Here is a 20154-nt window from a genome sequence, read left to right on the forward strand (position 1 = left end):
GTCAGAGGGAAAAACGTTTTCTAAGAGAGATAAAGTGTCAGTTAAGGGAATATTGGTAAACAAGGAGGAGATATCAAAGCTTACTAATATGTCTGTATTATTCAAGGTTAAATTTTCTGTGAGGGCTTTAGAGTGGGTCGAGTTTTTTTATATAGGAAGCCGAATTTCCGGTGAGGGGGAACAGAGAGTTGGCCAGCTGTTTAGACAGCCTGTAACAGGGTGCATTGGTGGCATCTACTATAGGCCTGAGTGGGGAATTAGGTTTGTGGATGTTTGGTAAACCGTATATTCGGGGGGAACGGGAGCGGAAAGGTTTAAGTTTTTTCGTGACGTCGGGGGGCCAGGAGGTTACTTTTTTAAGTAAGATTTTTAATTTCTCAACTTGCGTTTTTGTGGGGTCGTGTTCTAGCGGGATGTAGGTAGCGCGATCACGGAGGATAATGTTCATTTTACGATTGTATTCGCTGGTATTAAGGACAACTGTGGCATTACCTTTATCCGCTCTGGTGATGACAATGGATCAGCATCCATCCGCCTGGAGGAACACAAGTCGTACATCGTTAAACACAACTATGGCCATTCAGGCTTGGCTGACCATGTTTTGGACACCACCCACAGAGTATCATGGAAGAAAACCACCATGCTCCACCACAGCAAATTCAAGAAAGAGAGACTTTTCTTAGAAGCAGCAGCAGCTCTCAGAAACCAACCAAATCTTAACAAATACGGTTGCATTAAGCTTCCAAAGATTTGGGAAACAGTCATCACCAGAGGTCCCACCTTACATTCCAGGACACCCACTACTACCCTTAGAGGGCGTTCTACCTAGATAGGACTTTATTGTCACCCACGTGGTTGGGCTTAGTATTGTAAGTTTTCGTGTGCATGTTACATTAATTGTCTTTGTAATCCCCGTAGATGTCCTAGTGACTAGGACGAAATATAGGAAGTATTAAATTCTATTTTAATTCTTTTTGAGTGTTGTAAAAAATCCATTAAACCTCCAACATAATGTCCTCACAGCACTTAAGCCTCTACACAAGAATAAAAGATAAGAAGCGCAACACCTGGATAAGAAGCCAGACTCACATCACTGACATCATTCTTCACCATAAGCAACTAAAATGGAAATGGGCCAAACATCTATCCAGAAGAGAAGATGAGTGATGGACCACCATACTAACAAACTGGATTTCAAAAGAAGGGAAACGAGGTCGAGGACGTCCTAAAAGGTGGAGTGATGAATTGTCAAATTTTGTTGGGGAAAATTGGTCAACCATTGCCAAGAACAGAGAAAGGTGAAAAGAACTGGAGGAGGCCTTCGTCCAGCAGTGGACAGAAGATGGCTGAAAAGAATTCTTCTGCTTCTCCAGATATCTTTCTATAATAGTTCTAATGTCGAAGAGTTCCTTCTCTAGTACCTTTATTTTTCTGAAAACCAGATTGTCTCTCATTAATTTCCAATTTGATTTTATGTTTATTTCTTTCTAGGATGATATATATGACAACTTTTGCTATCTGACTGATTGTTCTCTTCACATGTGATTGTCTTTGATTTTTTAGATATTGGTAGGAATGTTGAGTGCTTAAAATTTTTTGGCAGGTGTCCAGTTTCGTATATATTTTTTACATACGTCAGGCAGTGATTTTATAACCTTATCATTTAAAGCCTTAAGACATTCTACCATAATTCCATTTGTTCCTGGAGCTTTCCCTGGTTTCAAATTCATAATGGTATTTGTTACTTCACTGATAAGAATAGTAGGCTCCTCCAAATTTTCTTGCAACAGCTTATCTATTCTATCATGATTGTAGAGTTCCTTTGAATACTCTACCCATCTATCTCTTATTTTGTCTTTCTCCATGAGGATGTTTCCACTGGCATCTTCAATGCAATGAGAGCCTACCCTTTTCCAAGATTTGCTAGTTAGCTCCCTAACTTTTTCATGAAGGTCTCTGGTTTTGTGTTTTTTTTGTCTACAAACTCAATTTACTCACATTTCAGCATTATCAACACTGCATCTTTTCTAAATTTAGCCTCAAATCCTCAAAAATTAGTTTCCAAGAGGATAATATACTGTCCAACTCTTCTGAAAAACTTGTTTATACAACAACAAAAGAGATCTACACAAATGAAACTTATACTTCAAATTTAGAAGTGCTTTCACAATATTACTCATGTACCTAGTACAGCCATAAATACTGTTACAACTTGAACAGCACATAAACCTTTAATCTATCAGTAAATCATTTACAGCTTTCAGCACATACAACCCACATGTGTAATGTGCATATAGTAGCACTAAATGTTCAAAATATCTCCCTTTTGTCTTCATACACACCCAAAGTCTGTGAGGCCATGCATCGATGGCGGCACGCACATCCATCCAATGGAAATGCTGCCACGGCTCGCTCAAATCCAACTTCAGGCTGGCAATGCTGGGGTGTCATTTCTTGCAGGCTACTCTCTCAAGCTCTGACCACAATTTGAAGTCCAATGGATTCAGATCGGAACTTCCAAACAGGCAATCAGATGATACGTGGTCAGGCACCACATTCGCCTCCAACCACTGAGTCCTGGTTGGGAGGTCCATTGCCTACTGTGAAACAAGGTGATTTTACAAAGTGCCTTTGATTTCATTAAGCTCTGCCACATAAGTTGTGGTATTAGGAAGTGTCCAGTAGAATGCCAATAAGCTCTCACCTCAAGTCATCAGTTAGTGCATGTGACAGTATTCTCTGTGAAATGTTCATCTCTCTTGACATCACTTTCTGTGTTCTCTTACGATGGAGTTGTGCCTTCACAGTACTCGCAAGATATTGCATCCTAATGCAGCATGGTCGACCTGATCTTTGGCAGTCAGATATATCATTGTAGCAGTTAATAGTCCGATACGCAAACATCTTACTAATTCCTTGTGTTTTAAAGTGTTGAAAATAGCAGGCGGCTGCATTCCAACCTTGTGAAGTGCTATTACAGCTACACAGTTCTCATACCCTCCCCACTGTACGTTAACCTGTACAGCTAGATAACTCTCCCTCTCTACTGATAAACATGCAAATGTTAGCTGTGCATAGTGCCACTAATAGAACTGGGCTCGCAAAATTCTATGGGCAGTGCAGCATGTAAGGAAGTTATAACAGTATTTATGGTAATACTGTGTATTATATGAAATGATCTATTAGAAGAGTGAGAAATACATTTGGTTTGTTTGGGCTACAAGCAAAAGCATGATGTTAAATGAAAAGCTTACAACTCTATTTGAAATATTTGATAAATGTTCATGTGATAATGAATGCTAATAATGCATAAAGTTTTCTTTATTGATCTTTTTTATTTTTCTTTATTTAAAAGCTTATTTATCTGAACAAAATGTTAAAATAATTCAGAAGTCTGTTATATAACAAATTTGAAGAAATATTAGAGTATTACCTGTAAGAAAAAGATTCAGCAAATGAGACAACACAGGCCGCAAATAATAAGTATGTGCAGATAGTAAATTCAGCAATAACTCCTGGTATATCTCAGAAACAGGAATGCCCTTGTGAATCCAATTAACTCTCTGTAGGGAAAAAAAAAACAATTTTTTTTAATTTTTAGAATCACTATAGTATAGTAATAACCCATTCTTATTTCCACAGAAGCTAAGGTAACAAAACCAAAATTTTCCATTTTTAGGGTATGAAAAAGGATATTTCATTAGCTTTTGCCCATAGAAGAAAATGTAGATGATATTCATACGAATTTCCATTCACAAACTGAGTTCAAGCGCAAAAGAAATAACATTCATGTAAACACTTTTCAACCAATGAAGTTCAATACTGAAAATAACCGTTTCCATTGATTGTTACAGGAAATAAATTAACCTACTAGTTTTGCCACTATAAAACATGTGGCATTATCAGGGTAAACACAAAAAAATATAAATATGAGATTAGCAACTGTAAACTAAAAATGCTACCAAGTGAAGTTTGCAGGTATTGTTTCAGTATGTATAACAAAAGCACAAGGAAAATGTGGGAATTGGAATGGAGTCAACCACTATCCAGAATTCTCTGCTGAAAAGTTGATATCTGGCATCTGAAAGAATCTAATGAAAGATTTCTAAATGTCATTCCTTTGTTCTTATTAAAGGTAGCATGAGAAAAGATAATCATAATTGATTATTTTATCTGACAAGAGACAAAGTTGTCTTCTATGTAGGGCAGAGCTCTTCTTCCAATTGATGTCATGCTGTGTGTGTGTGAAAGGGAACAACCAAGATATTCTTTTTCCTTATCTCAAAACTTCTCAAAATCTGACCTAGACACACACACACACACACACACACACACACACACACACACACACACACACACACACACACACACGAAAGGCCATGTGAGCAGGGAATTCTGAAAATCCAAGGCTTTTTGTGGAAGGAATTGCCTTTAGGAGAGCAGAGCAGGACAGACTTTGAACAGTATGAATAGGTTTATAAACCACCCTGATATCACAAGGTTTAAGGAGATAAGCAATTTTGCTTGAAATATCATTGTAAGGGATGGAAAACATCAAGAGTTTTCTGAAGAGCCAGATTGGAGAAAAGCAATTTTTCGACATGTACTTTTGGATTAACATTGAGAGTTAGTTGGTGAAGTAGAATTCGTAGTTCTAGTCATTTCTTAAGATGGAAGTAGCATATCTTTTTAAGCATATAATTGATATCCAATTTTTTTAAAAGCATGGTGCAGCAAAGATGGATGTAACAACTGGTATGGGTTGGGTTGCAGTATATAACAAGCATAAAACCATTATCTGAACTTATGTAATTAAAATGTCTAGACAGGATAGTCTATCTTCCTAGACTTCAAAAGTCTAGAAAGATAGACTTCAGAAGTTTTTCTACTTCTCAAGTAGATTTTATTTTTTGGCAGAATGAGTTAACTGAAATGAGAAAGTTGTTTAATTCTGCAACACTATGTTCCAAGATGAAGATATCAACATACCTACACCACACTGAAGTTTTGTGGTTGGGCAATTTTGAAAATATTTTTTCGAAATTTTTCATGACTAGGTTGGCACATTGCAGAGACAAATGAACTTCCCAGTGCAAGGCCAAAAAGCTGTTGGAAAATTTGGGCATTTTATTTAAAGTAATCAGAGTTGAGGCAATATTTGAAGAGCTTAGCGACATTAGCAGAGAACAGATCAAATAGTTCTAGAACTTCATCTACAGGGACATTAGTGAACAACAAAACAATGTCTAGACTGGTGGGAATGTCTGATGACATGGAATTTCTGGAAAAAAATGTAAAGTGTTCATCTACCTACCTGTTATCTAGGCACCATTCCACTATGTTAAACAATCATATCCAACATTCGAACTCCATCAATAACTCTTTTCCCACTTTTACCCATAGACAATTATATCAACTGGAGCAAGAGCTCTATGCCCTACTTACATGACAACTTGATCTGTTGTTGGATAAAATAATCAACCATGGTCATGTTTTCTCACAGCACCCTTAATAAGACCCAAGGATCTCATTAGATCCTTTCAGAAAAGAGATTCAAACTTTTTTGGGTGGTGCTGGAGTCACTGAAGAACATGGCAGTGGATTTGAGCTGTGCTAAAAAAAAAAAAAAAAGTGTTTTTAGTGTGTATAGTGCGATTTCTGTCACAGATTTTGCTATTTTTTTTCCAGAAATACAAGTGGCCTTCGGTGGTGCTGCTTTTGGGGTTTAGTTGTTAATATTGTATTATTTTTGGCTTACCAAGAAGGCGAGGTCAGAGTCGGATGCGTCTTCAGTGGAAGAGAAAAAGATAAGTTGTTTTTTGTTATTTACTTATTTAGTATAGTTAAATATAGTTTATACTTATAGTATCGCTTAAGTAAAGTGTATAACAGTACAGTATTTAGCATTTAGCTGTAGTAGTTCCTCGGCACTAACTGAATGATGGCAGCAGCCACAGCTCCAATTACAAATGGCATTTCACCAAGTTCTCCCCTACTTAAGGAATATATTTTGCATAACATACTACAGGATTTTGTGGCATGCAGTGCTTGTGGTATGTATGCATCCTAGCAGTTGGATATGTGGCGGGTGAGAGAAGGGGGAGTGCATATATGCACAAAATGTAGGCAATTGGAGGAACTTAGTTAGATATTAAGATAACCGACCTCGTTGCATCAGGGGTGGGAAAATCTCAACCTAGAGAGAGAGAGAAATTAGTGTAATAAAGATAGAGAGTAATGAGCAAAACATGAATGAAAAAATAAGAGTGAGGGGTGTGGAGGGATTGAATCATTGCGAAGTTTTCTGAGATGGTCTCGATTAGGAGGATGAATGGTGAGCAAGAGTGGCTAACTTGTAGAGAGAGAGATAGACGAGCTGAAATAGGAGATGGAATGTCTCAGGAATGAGATGAGAAGTATGAAAGATGAGATCAGGCAAATGCAAGAGAGGAACATAAGAAGAATCAGAATAGGAGTGAGAGAGTTATGGGAATGACAGAAGAGAAGAGAAACAGTATGAGAATGATAGAAGAGGTGAGAATAAAAACAGTAGAAGACAGGGAATGAGAGAGAGCGATGGGAATGATAAAAGAGAGAATGGAAACAGTTGGAGAGAGGGAATGAGAGAAGAGGAGAGAATGGAAACAGTCGGGTAGAGAGGGAACGAAAAGAATGCGAGAGAGTGATGCCAGGACAGCAGGTAAGTATGGGAACACAGAGAATGGAGACTAGATGATTTGTGGTGTGAAAGGGTATTGCCATTTTTTTAGATTTTGCAAATGCATTTGACAAGGTGCCACATAATAAGCTGATATTTAAGTTGCACCACATGGGCTTAGATGTCAGGTTATGCAACTGGATTCAGGATTGGCTGTCTGATAAGTATCAGAGAGTTGTGTATGGTAGGGCAATATCAAGGAGGGAGAAGGTTACAAGTGGAGTCCCAAGCTCTACTGGGACCTGTATTGTTTAACCTTTATATCAATGACATTGTCAATGGATTGCAAGAGGATATTCAGTTGTTTGCAAATGATGTGAAGCTGGGAAGGGTTATAAGTAGCAGTGCAGATATGGTAGCCCTGCAAGAGGATTTGAATAAACTAGACAGATGAGCAAATAAATGGGGGTGTTGATTTAATGCAGCAAAATCTTGTAAAGTCTTGAAGTTTGGGATACATTGATGGGATGATGCATACTCAATTGGAGGAGCTGTACTGGAGGAAGCACAGGAGACAAGAGATCTGAGGGTGATGATTGATAGAAAACTGAAATTTAGGGAACATATTGCAAAAGTGGTTATGGTAACCCAGAGGTTTGTTGCAATACTGAGAAGGATGCTGACCTACATGAGATAAAAGAGCTATCGTTCCATTGTATAATACCTTGATCAGACCACAGACTATTGTTCTCAAATTTGGTTCCCGGGATTTGAAAGGGATAAACTAATTATGGAAAGGGTACAGAAGGAAGATAACAAAGATGGTTTCAGGAATGTACAATGTTAGTTATGAGGATCAGCTGAGAGAATGCGGACTGCAGAGTTTGGTAGATAGAAGGAGTGGTGATATGATTGAGACTTAAACTGTTGAAGGAAGCTGTGAGCAAGAGAGTGAGGAGTGATTTTTTGTATGGAGGGTGGCTGAACAATGGAATGCATTGCCTGATAGAGTGGTGGGAACAAGAATAGTCAATAAGTGGTATGATAGACTGTTTACTAGGAAGTATCTCCCGTGATGAGTCTTTTGACTCCATCATCAAATTCCTGACAGGTACCCTCAAGAGGTGTACAGGAAATGATATTACTACATGAAAAATTTACATCATTACTAACTTCCTATCTACAATCTTCCTCCAAATCAGTCTGTTACTTGTCAAGACTCAAACATTATCAGATCTTATATTTCTATCGTCTAAGGCACTTTGTACCATATCAATCCACCTATATCTTGGTCTTCCACTGGGTCGTTTTGCTGCCAACCTGTCAGAGAACACATGTTTTGCTAATCTTTCCTTGCCCATTCTGTTTAAGTGACCATACCACGTGAGATTAGCTCTGCTAACGCATTCCTAGATGCTGACAATGTCAAGTTCAATCCTAACATCCTCGTTTTTAATATGATATTGCCATTGATGCCATCTGTTCACCTGTCTAATCTTTCTCAGGACTCTCATATCTGCGATCTCTAGTCTTTGATCAAGTGTTTTACTTCTTACTGAGCTCTCAGATCCATACGTTAAAACTGGTTTGAACACTGTCTTGCATACAGCTAATTTAGTGTTCCGACTAATTTCTCTCTTATTCTGAATTTATTCAGGTGACTTCCTACCATACCAGTTTTGATGACCTGTTATCTATTTCCATATTTAATTTACCATCTTCACTAAAAATCGTTCCTAAGTAGCTGAAATGTTTTACTTGTTCCACAGGTTCTCCATTCACCACACAGTTGACATTTTCAATGATTCTACCTATTTTCATTGTCTTTGACTTTTTATTGCTGACCTTCAAACCATATCTATTACAACAGTTATTCTGAACTATGCAGTGTAGCAAGCAACTGTAAGACTTTTATACCACCATATTTCAGCATTTCTGGTCAAATATTATCTACTCCTGCTGCCTTTCCACCTTTCAAGCCTTTGATGGTGTTTTCTACTTCAGCTATGGATATGTATTCCTGAATGCATGCCTGGTCAGTGTTTTTTACCACTGTGCTATCACTGCTTGTTTCATTTAGCAATTTTTCAAAGTAGTTACTCCATACTTCAAGGTTATCTTTTTCTACCGTTTTCATGTCACCTTTATCATCTCTAACTCCTTTTACAGCACTCTTTCCTCCATTTCTAAGCTTCTTCAACAACCTCCAGAATATTTTGCCACCTTCTTAATATTTATTTTCTATATTCTTGCCAAAGTCGTCCCATGACTTTTGTTTAGCTAGTTTTACACAGTGTTTTGCATTCTTGTATTCGTCTCTGTATTCTCTAAGAGCACAAGCTGACTTATTTGCCAGGAACTTTTGATATGCTTTCTTCTTTTCCTTCACTGCCTCTTTAACTTCCTGTGTCCACCATGGAGTTCTGATTTTTCTATCCTTGCAGACAACCTCCCCACATGATTCTCAGGCTGAATCAAATCGGGGATTTCTTCAAGGCTTGCCACTGAATCTCCAAGGTTTAGATCCTGTTCTCAAAATCTTTAATTTTTTCTTCAATAAGCTTTGTGTATTTTAGTCTACAGTTCAAATCCGAGAGCTGCTCAACTTTTATTCGCTTTAAAACTTTGTTACAAGTTATTCTTTTCAATATGAAATTCAGTTTTATCCTGCTCAAGACTAAAATAGTGATCACTTCCAATTTCAAATCCTCTGTACTCTCTGGTGTCCTGCACCAGGGAGAAAACATCACTATCAACAATAACGTAGTCAATGAGACTTTTTTTTATTCCTTGCCTCTTTTCTCCATGTGAATTTGTGCACATTTTTATGTTGGAACATGGTGTTAGTAATAACCAGGTCTATGTCCTGAGCAGAAATACAACAGGTATTTGCCATTATTATTAGCTTTTCTCTTTTCTCCAAATTTTTCCAAAATATTTTTGTATGTCTGATAATCATTTCCTACTCTGCTATTTAGATCCCCCAACAAGGACCAACTTTTCCTTTTTCATTGTGTCAGTTGCTTTTTCTAAAGCATCAAAAAATTCCTCCACTTCTACCTTAGTAGAACCTTCTGTGGGACCATAGGCACAAATAAGTCTGATTGTTCACTTCCCCATTCTCATATTTGCCCACATCACTCTACTTGAGACTGACTGCCATTCAAGAAGATTAGCTTCGTATTTAGTGTTGAATACTATGGCTACTCCTTCTTTTCCTTGATTATCATTGCCCGAATATAACATTTTGTATTTATTGCTCAGAAAGATCTCACCAGTTTTTTTGTTTCAGTCACCCCTATTATGTCGATCTGGTACTCTAATACCTCAACTAGCTCCATTTCTTTGCCATTCAGGCTTCTTATGTTGATAGTACTGATCTTTAACTCTGGTGATGTTGAGTTGGGGTGTGCTTTCAGGTTTACAGCCATTGACTCCCTGTATAATAATTTTTCAACAAACCATCTACAAGCAATCCCAGATAGTTGCTGGCTTGTGGCATCTTTTACATTATCATTATTCACACTATAATGGTTCCTAGAAGATTTGATTGGTAGGGTTTTCAGTTTATAGTTGATAACCTTATTTATATTGTTTGCATTTATCATGACAAAGCAGCATATTTTTTAGTGGTGAAACTAGTAAGTTGATTTATTTCTTGTAATTTATTTACAGCCAATAAAATCCCAGCTAATTTCAACAACAAAACAGTGATTTTTCAATTTAATGTTTAGTTATTTGAACTCTTAACTGCAAATTTTTGTCGGAAAACTGAGTACTGATTTTTATGCATGCATGAATACCAGTTTGGTTTGGGTTTAGTGGCACAAAGACAGCTAAGGTCATACTGCATAAATACATGTCACAGCAGTACAGAAAGTAATAAATACATAAAACAACACCATACACATACATGCATAAAAAAACAAATGTAAAAAAAAAAAAAAATGTATTAGTGTATAAAAACGTGAATTCATAAAAAGATACATAAAAAACTAAGTGTTAAAAGCTTTTAAACACTATCTAAACTGAACTATATATACAATATGCACATATTATATATAAGGTGATAAATGTTAATACTCTGTAAAAATTTACAAATGGAAATAACACTTGATGAACCTGATAAAATCTGCCTGGGTGTATATAATAGGGTTCAGATAGATCAATGAATAAGACTAAAATACAGACTACACTCACTGACAAAACAAGGACAGGCAATTAAAATGCAAATTATGGTTTGTCTAGTACCACACAATCACAGACATGTCAGCATTATGTCCTCAATAGTTTGATGGCAGTCTAATGAGTGCTGTACAGATTCTCCCATTGTGGGCAAAAAATAGTTGGACATGTGGGATGATTTCACACGGATTTATTTTGCATATAGCAGAGATGGCAGTTGATGTCGAAACATCAAGTGTGGTCCATTTCCCTAGATGTATAAACTAGGAATCGGTAAGGTTCAAAATGTTCTGGTTGCAAGTGTTACAGGTTGATGGTGGATAGGGTCCAACTACTGCAAGGTAATTCTAATAGCAAGGATTATACGTTGGTCATACATAACTGGTAATTAGCTTACGGAATTAACAACGCATATGAAGGATATTAATTAAGGGCAACTTTAATGAATAACTTCAATATTTCGGCAACATCATGTTGCCATCTTCAGGAACATAAAAATATGCTTTGTGCACGCAGGCACTAACAAATGCAAATGATGAAGAAGGCAAGAAACTAATATTGTTCCTAAAGTCCTAATGGTGCCCTCTGGCAGGCTAATTTGGTTGTCTTGGTCGTTGGGCTGAAGTTCTCATAATGTAAGTCTCCCAAATTTGGGGTAGTTTCATGCACCCAAATATTTGTTGAGGTTTGGAACGTTTTTTTTAGAGCTGCTGATGATTCCTTGAATAATCTTTCGCACTTAAACTTGCTGTGGTGTATTACTTTAGTTTTCTTCCAACGAATTCTATGGTGGGTATCTAAGGCATGGTCTGCCAGCCCAGAGCGGCTGTACTGGTGAAACCGGATGTAGTCTTTGTGTTCTGAAATCCTGATATTTGCTGTCCTGCCTGTTTGGCCAAAGTAGGACAATTTGCAGCTGCAAAGGACCTGGTATACATCTGGTAGGTCTAGGGGAAGTGGTTGGTCTTTGGTAGAGCGGATAAGGGATGCCAACTTTTTATATGGTCTATAACAAGAAGTCAGGTCATATTTTTTGAGGATATTGGCTATTTTCTCAGAGGTGCCCTGGATGTAGTGGATGGTGATAGATTTGGTGTAATCTTTATTGTGGAAGGGGGGTGGGGGTTGTGGTTTACTGGATTTAGCATTTTTTGGGGGTTATAGCCATTGGCTGAGAAAGTGTTGAGGATGTGGTTTAGTTCAGTGGTTAGGGCAACGTCATCTGAGCAGATTAATTTTATGCTGTTATATAGTGTTTTTATAACCCCATATTGTTGTGGGGGGGGGGGATTGCTGGTGAATGTATCTGCCTGTATGGATGGGTTTTCTGTAAACAGAGAAAACCAAAGATACATCAAGCTGGCGAGTGATTAAAGTGTCTAGGAATGAGAGGGTGTTGTTTTCCTCTTTTTCTAAGGTGAACTGGACTCTGGGGGTGTTGGTTGTTTAAGTGTGTTAGGAAGGAGTGGAGTGTATCCAAGCCATGTGGCCAAATAGCGAACACATCATCCACGTATCGAAGCCAAATAGTGGGTTTTTGTGGGGCAGTCAAAGGTCTCCATAAAGAAATTGGCCAAGGGTGGGGAAAGCGGTGAACCCATGGATGTCCCCTCTATCTGTTTGTAGAATTTTCCTTGCCAAACGAAATAGCCTGAGTTCACTGTGAACTGAAATAGGGCTGAGATATCGGGAGAAAACTTGGCTTGAATGAGCTCTAGGGTTTCTTTGAGTGGGACATTAGTGAATAGGGAGGAGACGTCAAAACTGACCATTATGTCAGTGTGTTGGAGTGAGAGGCTTGTCCTACTTTGGCAAAACAGGCAGGACAGCAAATATCAGGATTTCAGAACACTGACTACATCAGGTTTCACCAGTACAGCCACTCTGGGCTGGCAGACGATGCCTTAGATACCCACCATAGAATTCGTTGGAAGAAAACAAAAATAATACACTGCAGCAAGTTAAAGTACAAAAGATTATTCAAGGAATCATCAGCAGCTCTAAAAAATGTTCCAAACCTCAACAAATTTGGGTGCATGAAACTACCCCAAATTTGGGAGACTTACATTATGAGAACTTCAGCCCAACTGCCAAGACAACCAAATTAGAACAGCAGAGGGCACCATTAGGACTTGAGGAACAATACTAGTTTCTTACCTTCATTTGCTTTTGTTAGTGCCTGCGTGCACATACCATATTTTTATGTTCTTGAAGATGGCAACGTGACGCCGAAATATTGAAGTTATTCTTGCCTTTAATTAATATCCTTTATATGCATTGTTAATTCCATAAGCTAATTACCAGTTACTGCAAGGTACTCTCTCTGGCATAAACAGATGTGGAAATCATAAGTGTTGGTCTAATTAGTGCATGATACAACTGGAGCAAAGAATACCTGTCAGCACCCCAAGAGGTGCATTTGTGAGGTAAGTGGCGTAAAGCACTTACCTCACAAATGCAATACACTGGGAAGGAAACTGTTTCTTGCCACATATGACCTCCAAGAACTTGGCTTCTAGTGCAATAAGATCAAAGCATGTCCTAATCTGAGTTCTACATCAAGATGAAAACCACATCTGTGGCAAAAAATGCACAGAAACTATCTTCTGGGAGAAACTTGAACTCATTCACAAACCCTCATTTTGAAAGTTGGTCAACGATTTGCTGCAGTTATCTTTCTATGATACAGTAATCCAGGAGTCTCAAACTCAATTTTACCGTGGGCCATTTGCTATAAAAGTGTATCTCAAGTGGGCCACAAAAGAATTTTCAACTAAAAAAAACCTCCACTAATTAGTATATTCGAAGAGAAGTGAAAAAATTAGTATAATTGGAAAATTAATAACAAAAATTTTATTTATTCTAAGTCATTACAAGTCATAAAATTATTATTATTATTCGTGATACTCCAAGGAGTCCAAAGACCCATCGTGGGAGGATACCTAAAACTGTCTCAACCACTACACCGAACCTCTACTACAAATCATCTCCATCAATGCCATCTACCACCCACCTCCAACACTACCGCAACTAGTATTTTTTTGTCTATAAATTGTGTGTGTTCTGAAGGGCCGATTTGTCTGTGTGTGGGATGAAAAACCCGAATTTCCAGGAGAAAAACCCTACTACCTCCGTATGAGATCGGCTAACTCACCTTCGATTGAAATCGTCCAGATAAAGATTCCTCCCGTCGCGACGAGAATCGAACTTAGGCCTATTCCAATCGACGGGCACAATGTACCGTTGTTCTTCAAACTGCGCTACGGAGGCATAATAGTATAATGATTATGACAACTCAAAAAAATAATAATATAAAGAATATTTTTATTATATTAATGTTTACAATAGATAGCATTTAATCAAAATTAAACCAAAATTAAATTTTATTTGAATAAATCAAATATTTATATATTTATACATTCTAAAAAAAGTATAAACTCATTAATAACCATCACAAAGATTTACAGAGCCTCCTGTCAGTTTGAAATTTTTTGTGTTTGTGTTGAAATAAAATAATTCTATATATATATTTTTTTGGGGGGGAGGGGGTATGGGGAATTTTTTATATATTACTGAAAATATTTTGAGGAAAAATAATATTTTCAGGTTAATATATATATATATATATATATATATATACACACATACATACATACATACACACACACACACTTGCATAATATAATTATAGTAATTTAATTTCAATGTTTTATTTTTTTCCCGGCACTTGACAACATTTATTATTAACCAGCCTGCCAAAATTTGGACTCAAAGATTGAGCATACGGCTTTCATCATGGCAGAAAAGTTGATGTTGGTTAATCTTGATCTGTGAGCTGTTTTATTACCTTTCATAAATGAGAATAATTGCTCACGTAAATAAGTGCTTCCAAAATAACATAGAATATTTGCTGCAAACTTTTTTTATTTGTGGATATTTTTGACCTAAATAACTATATTTTTGGCACACTAACTTCTTGGTATTTCGCTTTTAGAAAGGAATCAATAATAAATTTAGTTTAATCCTTTATCCAAGTGTGAGTAAACAAAGTTTGCGCCTGAAAGTATCTTCAGGACTGGGGTAAGGTGGTACAACACCAGGACGACTCGTTGCAAAGATACTTGGATAGAGTTTAATCCTTTATCCAAGTGCTCACACTTGGATAAAGGATTAAACTAAATTTATTATACTCTAACCAAGTGAAAAATAAACTTTCAACATCTTTCTCTAAATCCAGAGTAATTTATTAAAAAAGGGTGGCACATCATTTGGCAACTCCTATAGGTAGAGATGACCTGCGAATGCTTCTGCCTGGTATCTCAGCTTGGGCCTAGCTCCCACTGAAGAGACCTCAATAATGGTCGAAACTAGTCTGGTAGTGGCCCTTCCCTTAATGCATAACATTAGACATATCCGCAAGGAGATGTGTTTTGCATTATAGGAGATACTGAGACAGGAGAGTTGGTAGCTTGCTCCACCTTTGCAACAAGTTACCCTGGTGTTGTACCACCTTACCCCAGTCCTGAAGATACTTTCAGGCGCAAACTTTGTTTGCTCACACTTGGATGAAGAATTAAACTAAATTTATTATACTCTAACCAAGTGAAAAATAAACTTTCAGAAAGGAATCAGTTTTGAAATCAATAAGTTCCATTTGAATACAAATAGGAGCTTTTTCGAAATTAAAGGAAAAAGGATCTGTAAAAAGCGAAAAAAACTTCTTCTTGCTCCTTAAAATCGTTAAATAGCGTATCGAATCGAATTCTTCTTTTATCTTTTCTAGTTTGGGACAATATTGAGAAAAGGTAAAAACTTTTATTCTTATTGTTTAACTGTTCACACAAAGTAACTTAGAATATTCTCTTTTAAATGATTTTGAAACAAAACTAACTTATATCTAAAATTTGCCAGTGCATCATACATGTGTGTTATTAATTGATCTTACCCCTGAAGTTTGACATTTAAATCATTCAAATGTCCTGTAATATCAACTTAGAATGCTAGATCTTGTACCCATGTCTGATCATTAAGAAATGCAACATCATGATTTTTCATTTCTAGGAAAAATTTGATCTCCTCCAAAAGTAAAAAAAAAAAGAAGCTTTTTAGAACATTATAACAAGATAACCAACGAATCTCTGTGTAATAAGGTAGCCCTTCAAATTCATCTCCAAGTCTTTTAAAAATTGTGCAAACTGGCAGTGATTGAGGCCTCTGAATCGGATGAAGTTCAAAGTATTTGTCACAGGCTTGAGTACACTGCTCATTTCCAACACTTTGGAGCACAGGACCTGCTGATAAATGATCCAGTGGAAAGATTGCAGTTTTGGAATGTCTGGATACATTTCCTTTTACTTTGCTGCAAGTCTTGACACAAAACCTTTATTTTTGCCTGTCACTGCTACGAGCCTATTCAGAAGAAGTTGGTATTTTTCAAAAATGCCCCACACGGCGTCAAAAATGTCTTCCCCCGTAGTGGTTCCATGGATGGGAATCATTCCAAGAACTCTTCAGTAATATTCATATTGTCGTCGCAATCCCGAAGAAACAAAGCAACTTGAGCCTCCTGAATATCGAAACTTTCGTCAAGTGCAACTGAGAAGCACTGTACGTTTGAGGATATTTCTTGCAACTAGTCATGCATATTATCTGCCATCTCTGTTATTCTTTCGATAACAGTATTTCAGGACAAAGAAATATCGTGAAATACTTGCACATTTTAAAAACATACGTTTTCAGCTGCTTTTATCATACACTCCTTAACTAAGGTACTGTCACTAAAAGGTTTGGAATGTTTTGCCAATAAATAGCTGATTTCATAACTGGCTCTCACTACTGATTCATTATCTTTCATAATTTTTGAAAATACTTGTTGACTTTGAAGTGAATTCTTCATACTTCATTTTTCTTCTCTCAGTTTACCCTCAAAGCGTGAATATTGTTCTTTGTGAATTTTATCGCAGTGCCTTTTTTATATTAGATTCTTTGGCGACACTAATTGTTTCGTTACAAATAATGCACACAATTTTGTCCTTTGTTTCATTGCAGAAGTAATTTAATTCCCATTTTCCTTGAAATTTTCTCCTCTCATCAGCAATTTTTCTTGTTGGCTTGGAAAGTGACATTGCCTCGGTGAATAAATATATTATTAATATTATTAACAATTTTTATAAAAATAAAACTGTAGACCAGTGCACGATACTATTGCAAATAAAAAAAAAAATAAATAATAATAATAAAAAAAGGGATTTTCTCACTGCTAGGTTGTCTTTGAATCGTGCGCACTGAACTTCAAATATCACTGATTGACTGTAGCAGGCAATTATAAACTCATAGCAGGATTCCCCATGAGTGCATATGCTGCACGTCACGTGAACAGCTGGTAGCCAATAGAATTCAACTTTTTCATTACGCTACCAGCAGCATGCTATAAATTAACAATGAAAGCATAAATATAGTTTATGATTGATTAGGATCGGATCTAACATTGAAATTGTGATATAATTTTTATTACTGCAATTACATTATAGCAGGTCGCTGCATCCATATTGTAACTATAAATGTATGAAAACGAATAAATCGATACCATATTTACTCGAATATAACTCGCACTTTTTTCCCCAAAAATTAAAGCTAAAAAATCATGGTGCGAGATATATGTGGGGATTTTTAGAAACTAAAGTTTTCAGAAAAAAAACTGAAAATGTGGATGACTTACCAAGAATCTCCTCTTCGTTATAGCTACTTCCGGCCTCGAGTGTGGCTTCCTTGTGTGCATTGTCATCTTCTTTCCCATTATTCGAAGTAAAAATTACAAGTAATTTACAAGGTTTCAGATACGTAATGAATACCCTTCACGAATGTCTGAGAAGTGAAAGCAGAACATAAAATAGACAGCAATTGCAGGCCAATAAAGATAGAACAGCTATGAAGATGTGGATATAATAATTGGTACGGTATTAACAAAAGATCGCGTTACCAAAACACAAAGTCAAGCCGACAATTTTGAGCTGAAACGCTAATTCTCTTCAACCAAATTCCATATTATCTGAAACTGTCATAACAACATTCACTCTATATCTCTTAGTTTAAACACGTTCACGAATTTTATTGCAGCTTTGTGTTTCAGTTCATGGGGCACTCGCACACATCTAACTAAAAACAATAGATTTCAGTTAGATACTGTGTTTGTCGTGAAACATATGGCTTTGCTTAAGTCTAAACAGCATGGTTTATGTGGGGGGGGGGATACATGTGGCTTATTAGTTAGTGCTGTTTTTATACCAGTTGTCTCCAATCGCACTAAAGAAATATATTACACAGACAGCAAATGTCTCTGTACTTTATTCAGTGGTACAATAAAACTATTAGTTTTTCTTGCATCTGCAATATAATGGCAGTTGGGGAAACGTGTTGTTTATTACCATGGGGAGCGAGTTATCGTCCAGAAGTGAAAGTGGTTAAACTTTATTTGTGTGCGATGTACAGTACATGCAAAATTTTTAATTTCTTTTTTCATAAAGTAAAATCAGGGTACAGGGGTGCGACTCATATTCGAGTAAATATGGTATTTTCTGTATTATAAAAAAGCAACCATCCTTTTTTTTTTTTAATCTTTCCTTGAGGCGTCGGGAGCCACACCAAATTGCTTTGGGGCCGCACGCGGCCCGGCAGTTTGTCACCCCTGCAATAATCCCTCGATTAGTGCATCATTTTTTTTGGATACCCAAATTAGATTAGTACGCTTATATACATCTTAAAAATAAATGTTACAGATTTAAAAAAATTTTCTATCTATACATTTTTATGGCTAACTATTTTAAAAAATCACTCACCAGAATGAAATAATTCAGTCACTGATTTAAAACATTTTACAGTTATTTTTAATGCATGCTACACTACTTCCATGTATACTACGTTCCAAATTTTTACCGTAAAAATTTATGTCGTCTGTTATAGCAATGCTTCCCAAACTTATGTAAAGGCCCCCTTTGGAAAAATTTAAATATTTCACGTTCCCCATCGAAAAAAAATCATAATACAGACATTATTTATTGCATTTATATTCAATTTATTTATATTTATATATTTTGCATGAAGAATGCAAATGAAAAAGATTTGTGCAAGACGGGTGCCATGCAGATCAAAAACGCACTAGCATGAAAATCTGAGCAGCTTGGAACATTTTAACAAGAATAAAACTGATTTTGTGCATCAATTTATTACTATGGATGAGACTTGGATTCATCAGTACACACCAGAATCCAAACAGCAGTCAAAACAGTGGACAGAAGCTGGTTGTTCAGAGCCAAAGAAACAAGGTCATAGCATCAGTGTTTTGGGATGCTAAAGGCATTTTGTTTATTAATTATCTTGAAAAGGATAAAACAATAACCGGGGAATATTATTCCAATCTTTTAACCAAACTAGATGAAAAAATTCGTGAGAAAAGACCCAGTTTGTAGAAGAAAAAAATTATCTTTCATCAGGACAATGCACCTACCCACAAAGGTGTTTTGGCTATGGGAAAATTAAGGCATCTGCACTATGAATTGTTGGAACATCCACCCTATTTCTCAGATTTAGGTCCCTCTTACTTCCGTCTCTTCCTAAAACTAAAAATCTTCCTCGATGGTCAGCGTGTTTTTCTTTGAATCAAGAGGTGATTGTAGCTGTAGAGGGATATTTTGCAGATATTACTGAGAACCACTATAGGGACGGGATAATGGAACTGGAGCATTGCAAGAATAAATGTATTAGTCTTACGGGAGATTATGTTGAAAAATAATAATAATTTTGAAATTATAAATTTGTTTTTTCATTGTTAGGTCGAAAACTTTTCAGACCACTCTCATATTAGCTGGTATAGTGGACCACAGTTGCATTATCCTTATCTGCTCTAGTAATTGGTATATTTTTCTATCCATAATTTATAAAGTGAGGATGGTTTGCTAGAAAGATTTCCTTGAAGTAGTGAAGCTCATTGGGATGCTAGCTATGTCAAGACTGAGGTTGTTAACAATATCTGGAGACAGACTGTTGATTCTGTGTTCTATATACAACATAAGGTCTGAAATCAGTACTTGCAAGCTGCTAAAGCAAAGTTTGCTGAGGTTAAGGATGCTCATGGCTTCTGTGCAGCTTTTTTTTGAAGAAAGACTGATGACAACTAAGAGGCCAAATCTCTGGCTGAGAATCAGAGCTGCAAAAGTTGTCATTTTTCATAATGTGTTTGTTCCTTATTATTATAAGCTCTTTTCAAGACGATTTATCAGAAAGGAAGTTTCATGGTTCTAGGCTGAGAATACAGC

The 20154-nt window shown here is 36.6% G+C and overlaps 1 protein-coding gene across 1 annotated transcript in view; it reads right to left on the reverse strand.

Annotated features, from left to right (window-relative positions):
- The window catches only part of Tif-IA (RNA polymerase I-specific transcription initiation factor RRN3 homolog Tif-IA), a 308793-nt gene that overhangs the window by 247986 nt on the left and 40653 nt on the right, over window positions 1-20154 (reverse strand). The window contains exon 4 of the mRNA XM_090397940.1: window positions 3434-3563. Coding sequence (XP_090254066.1) covers window positions 3434-3563 — 130 coding nt within the window. The remainder of the gene's footprint in view (window positions 1-3433; window positions 3564-20154) is intronic.

The sequence above is a fragment of the Typopeltis vanoorti genome, chromosome 9 (assembly GCF_054136105.1).
Source record: "Typopeltis vanoorti isolate ZY-2024b chromosome 9, IOZ_Tvanoo_1.0, whole genome shotgun sequence".
NCBI classification, from domain to species: Eukaryota; Metazoa; Arthropoda; class Arachnida; order Uropygi; family Thelyphonidae; genus Typopeltis; species Typopeltis vanoorti.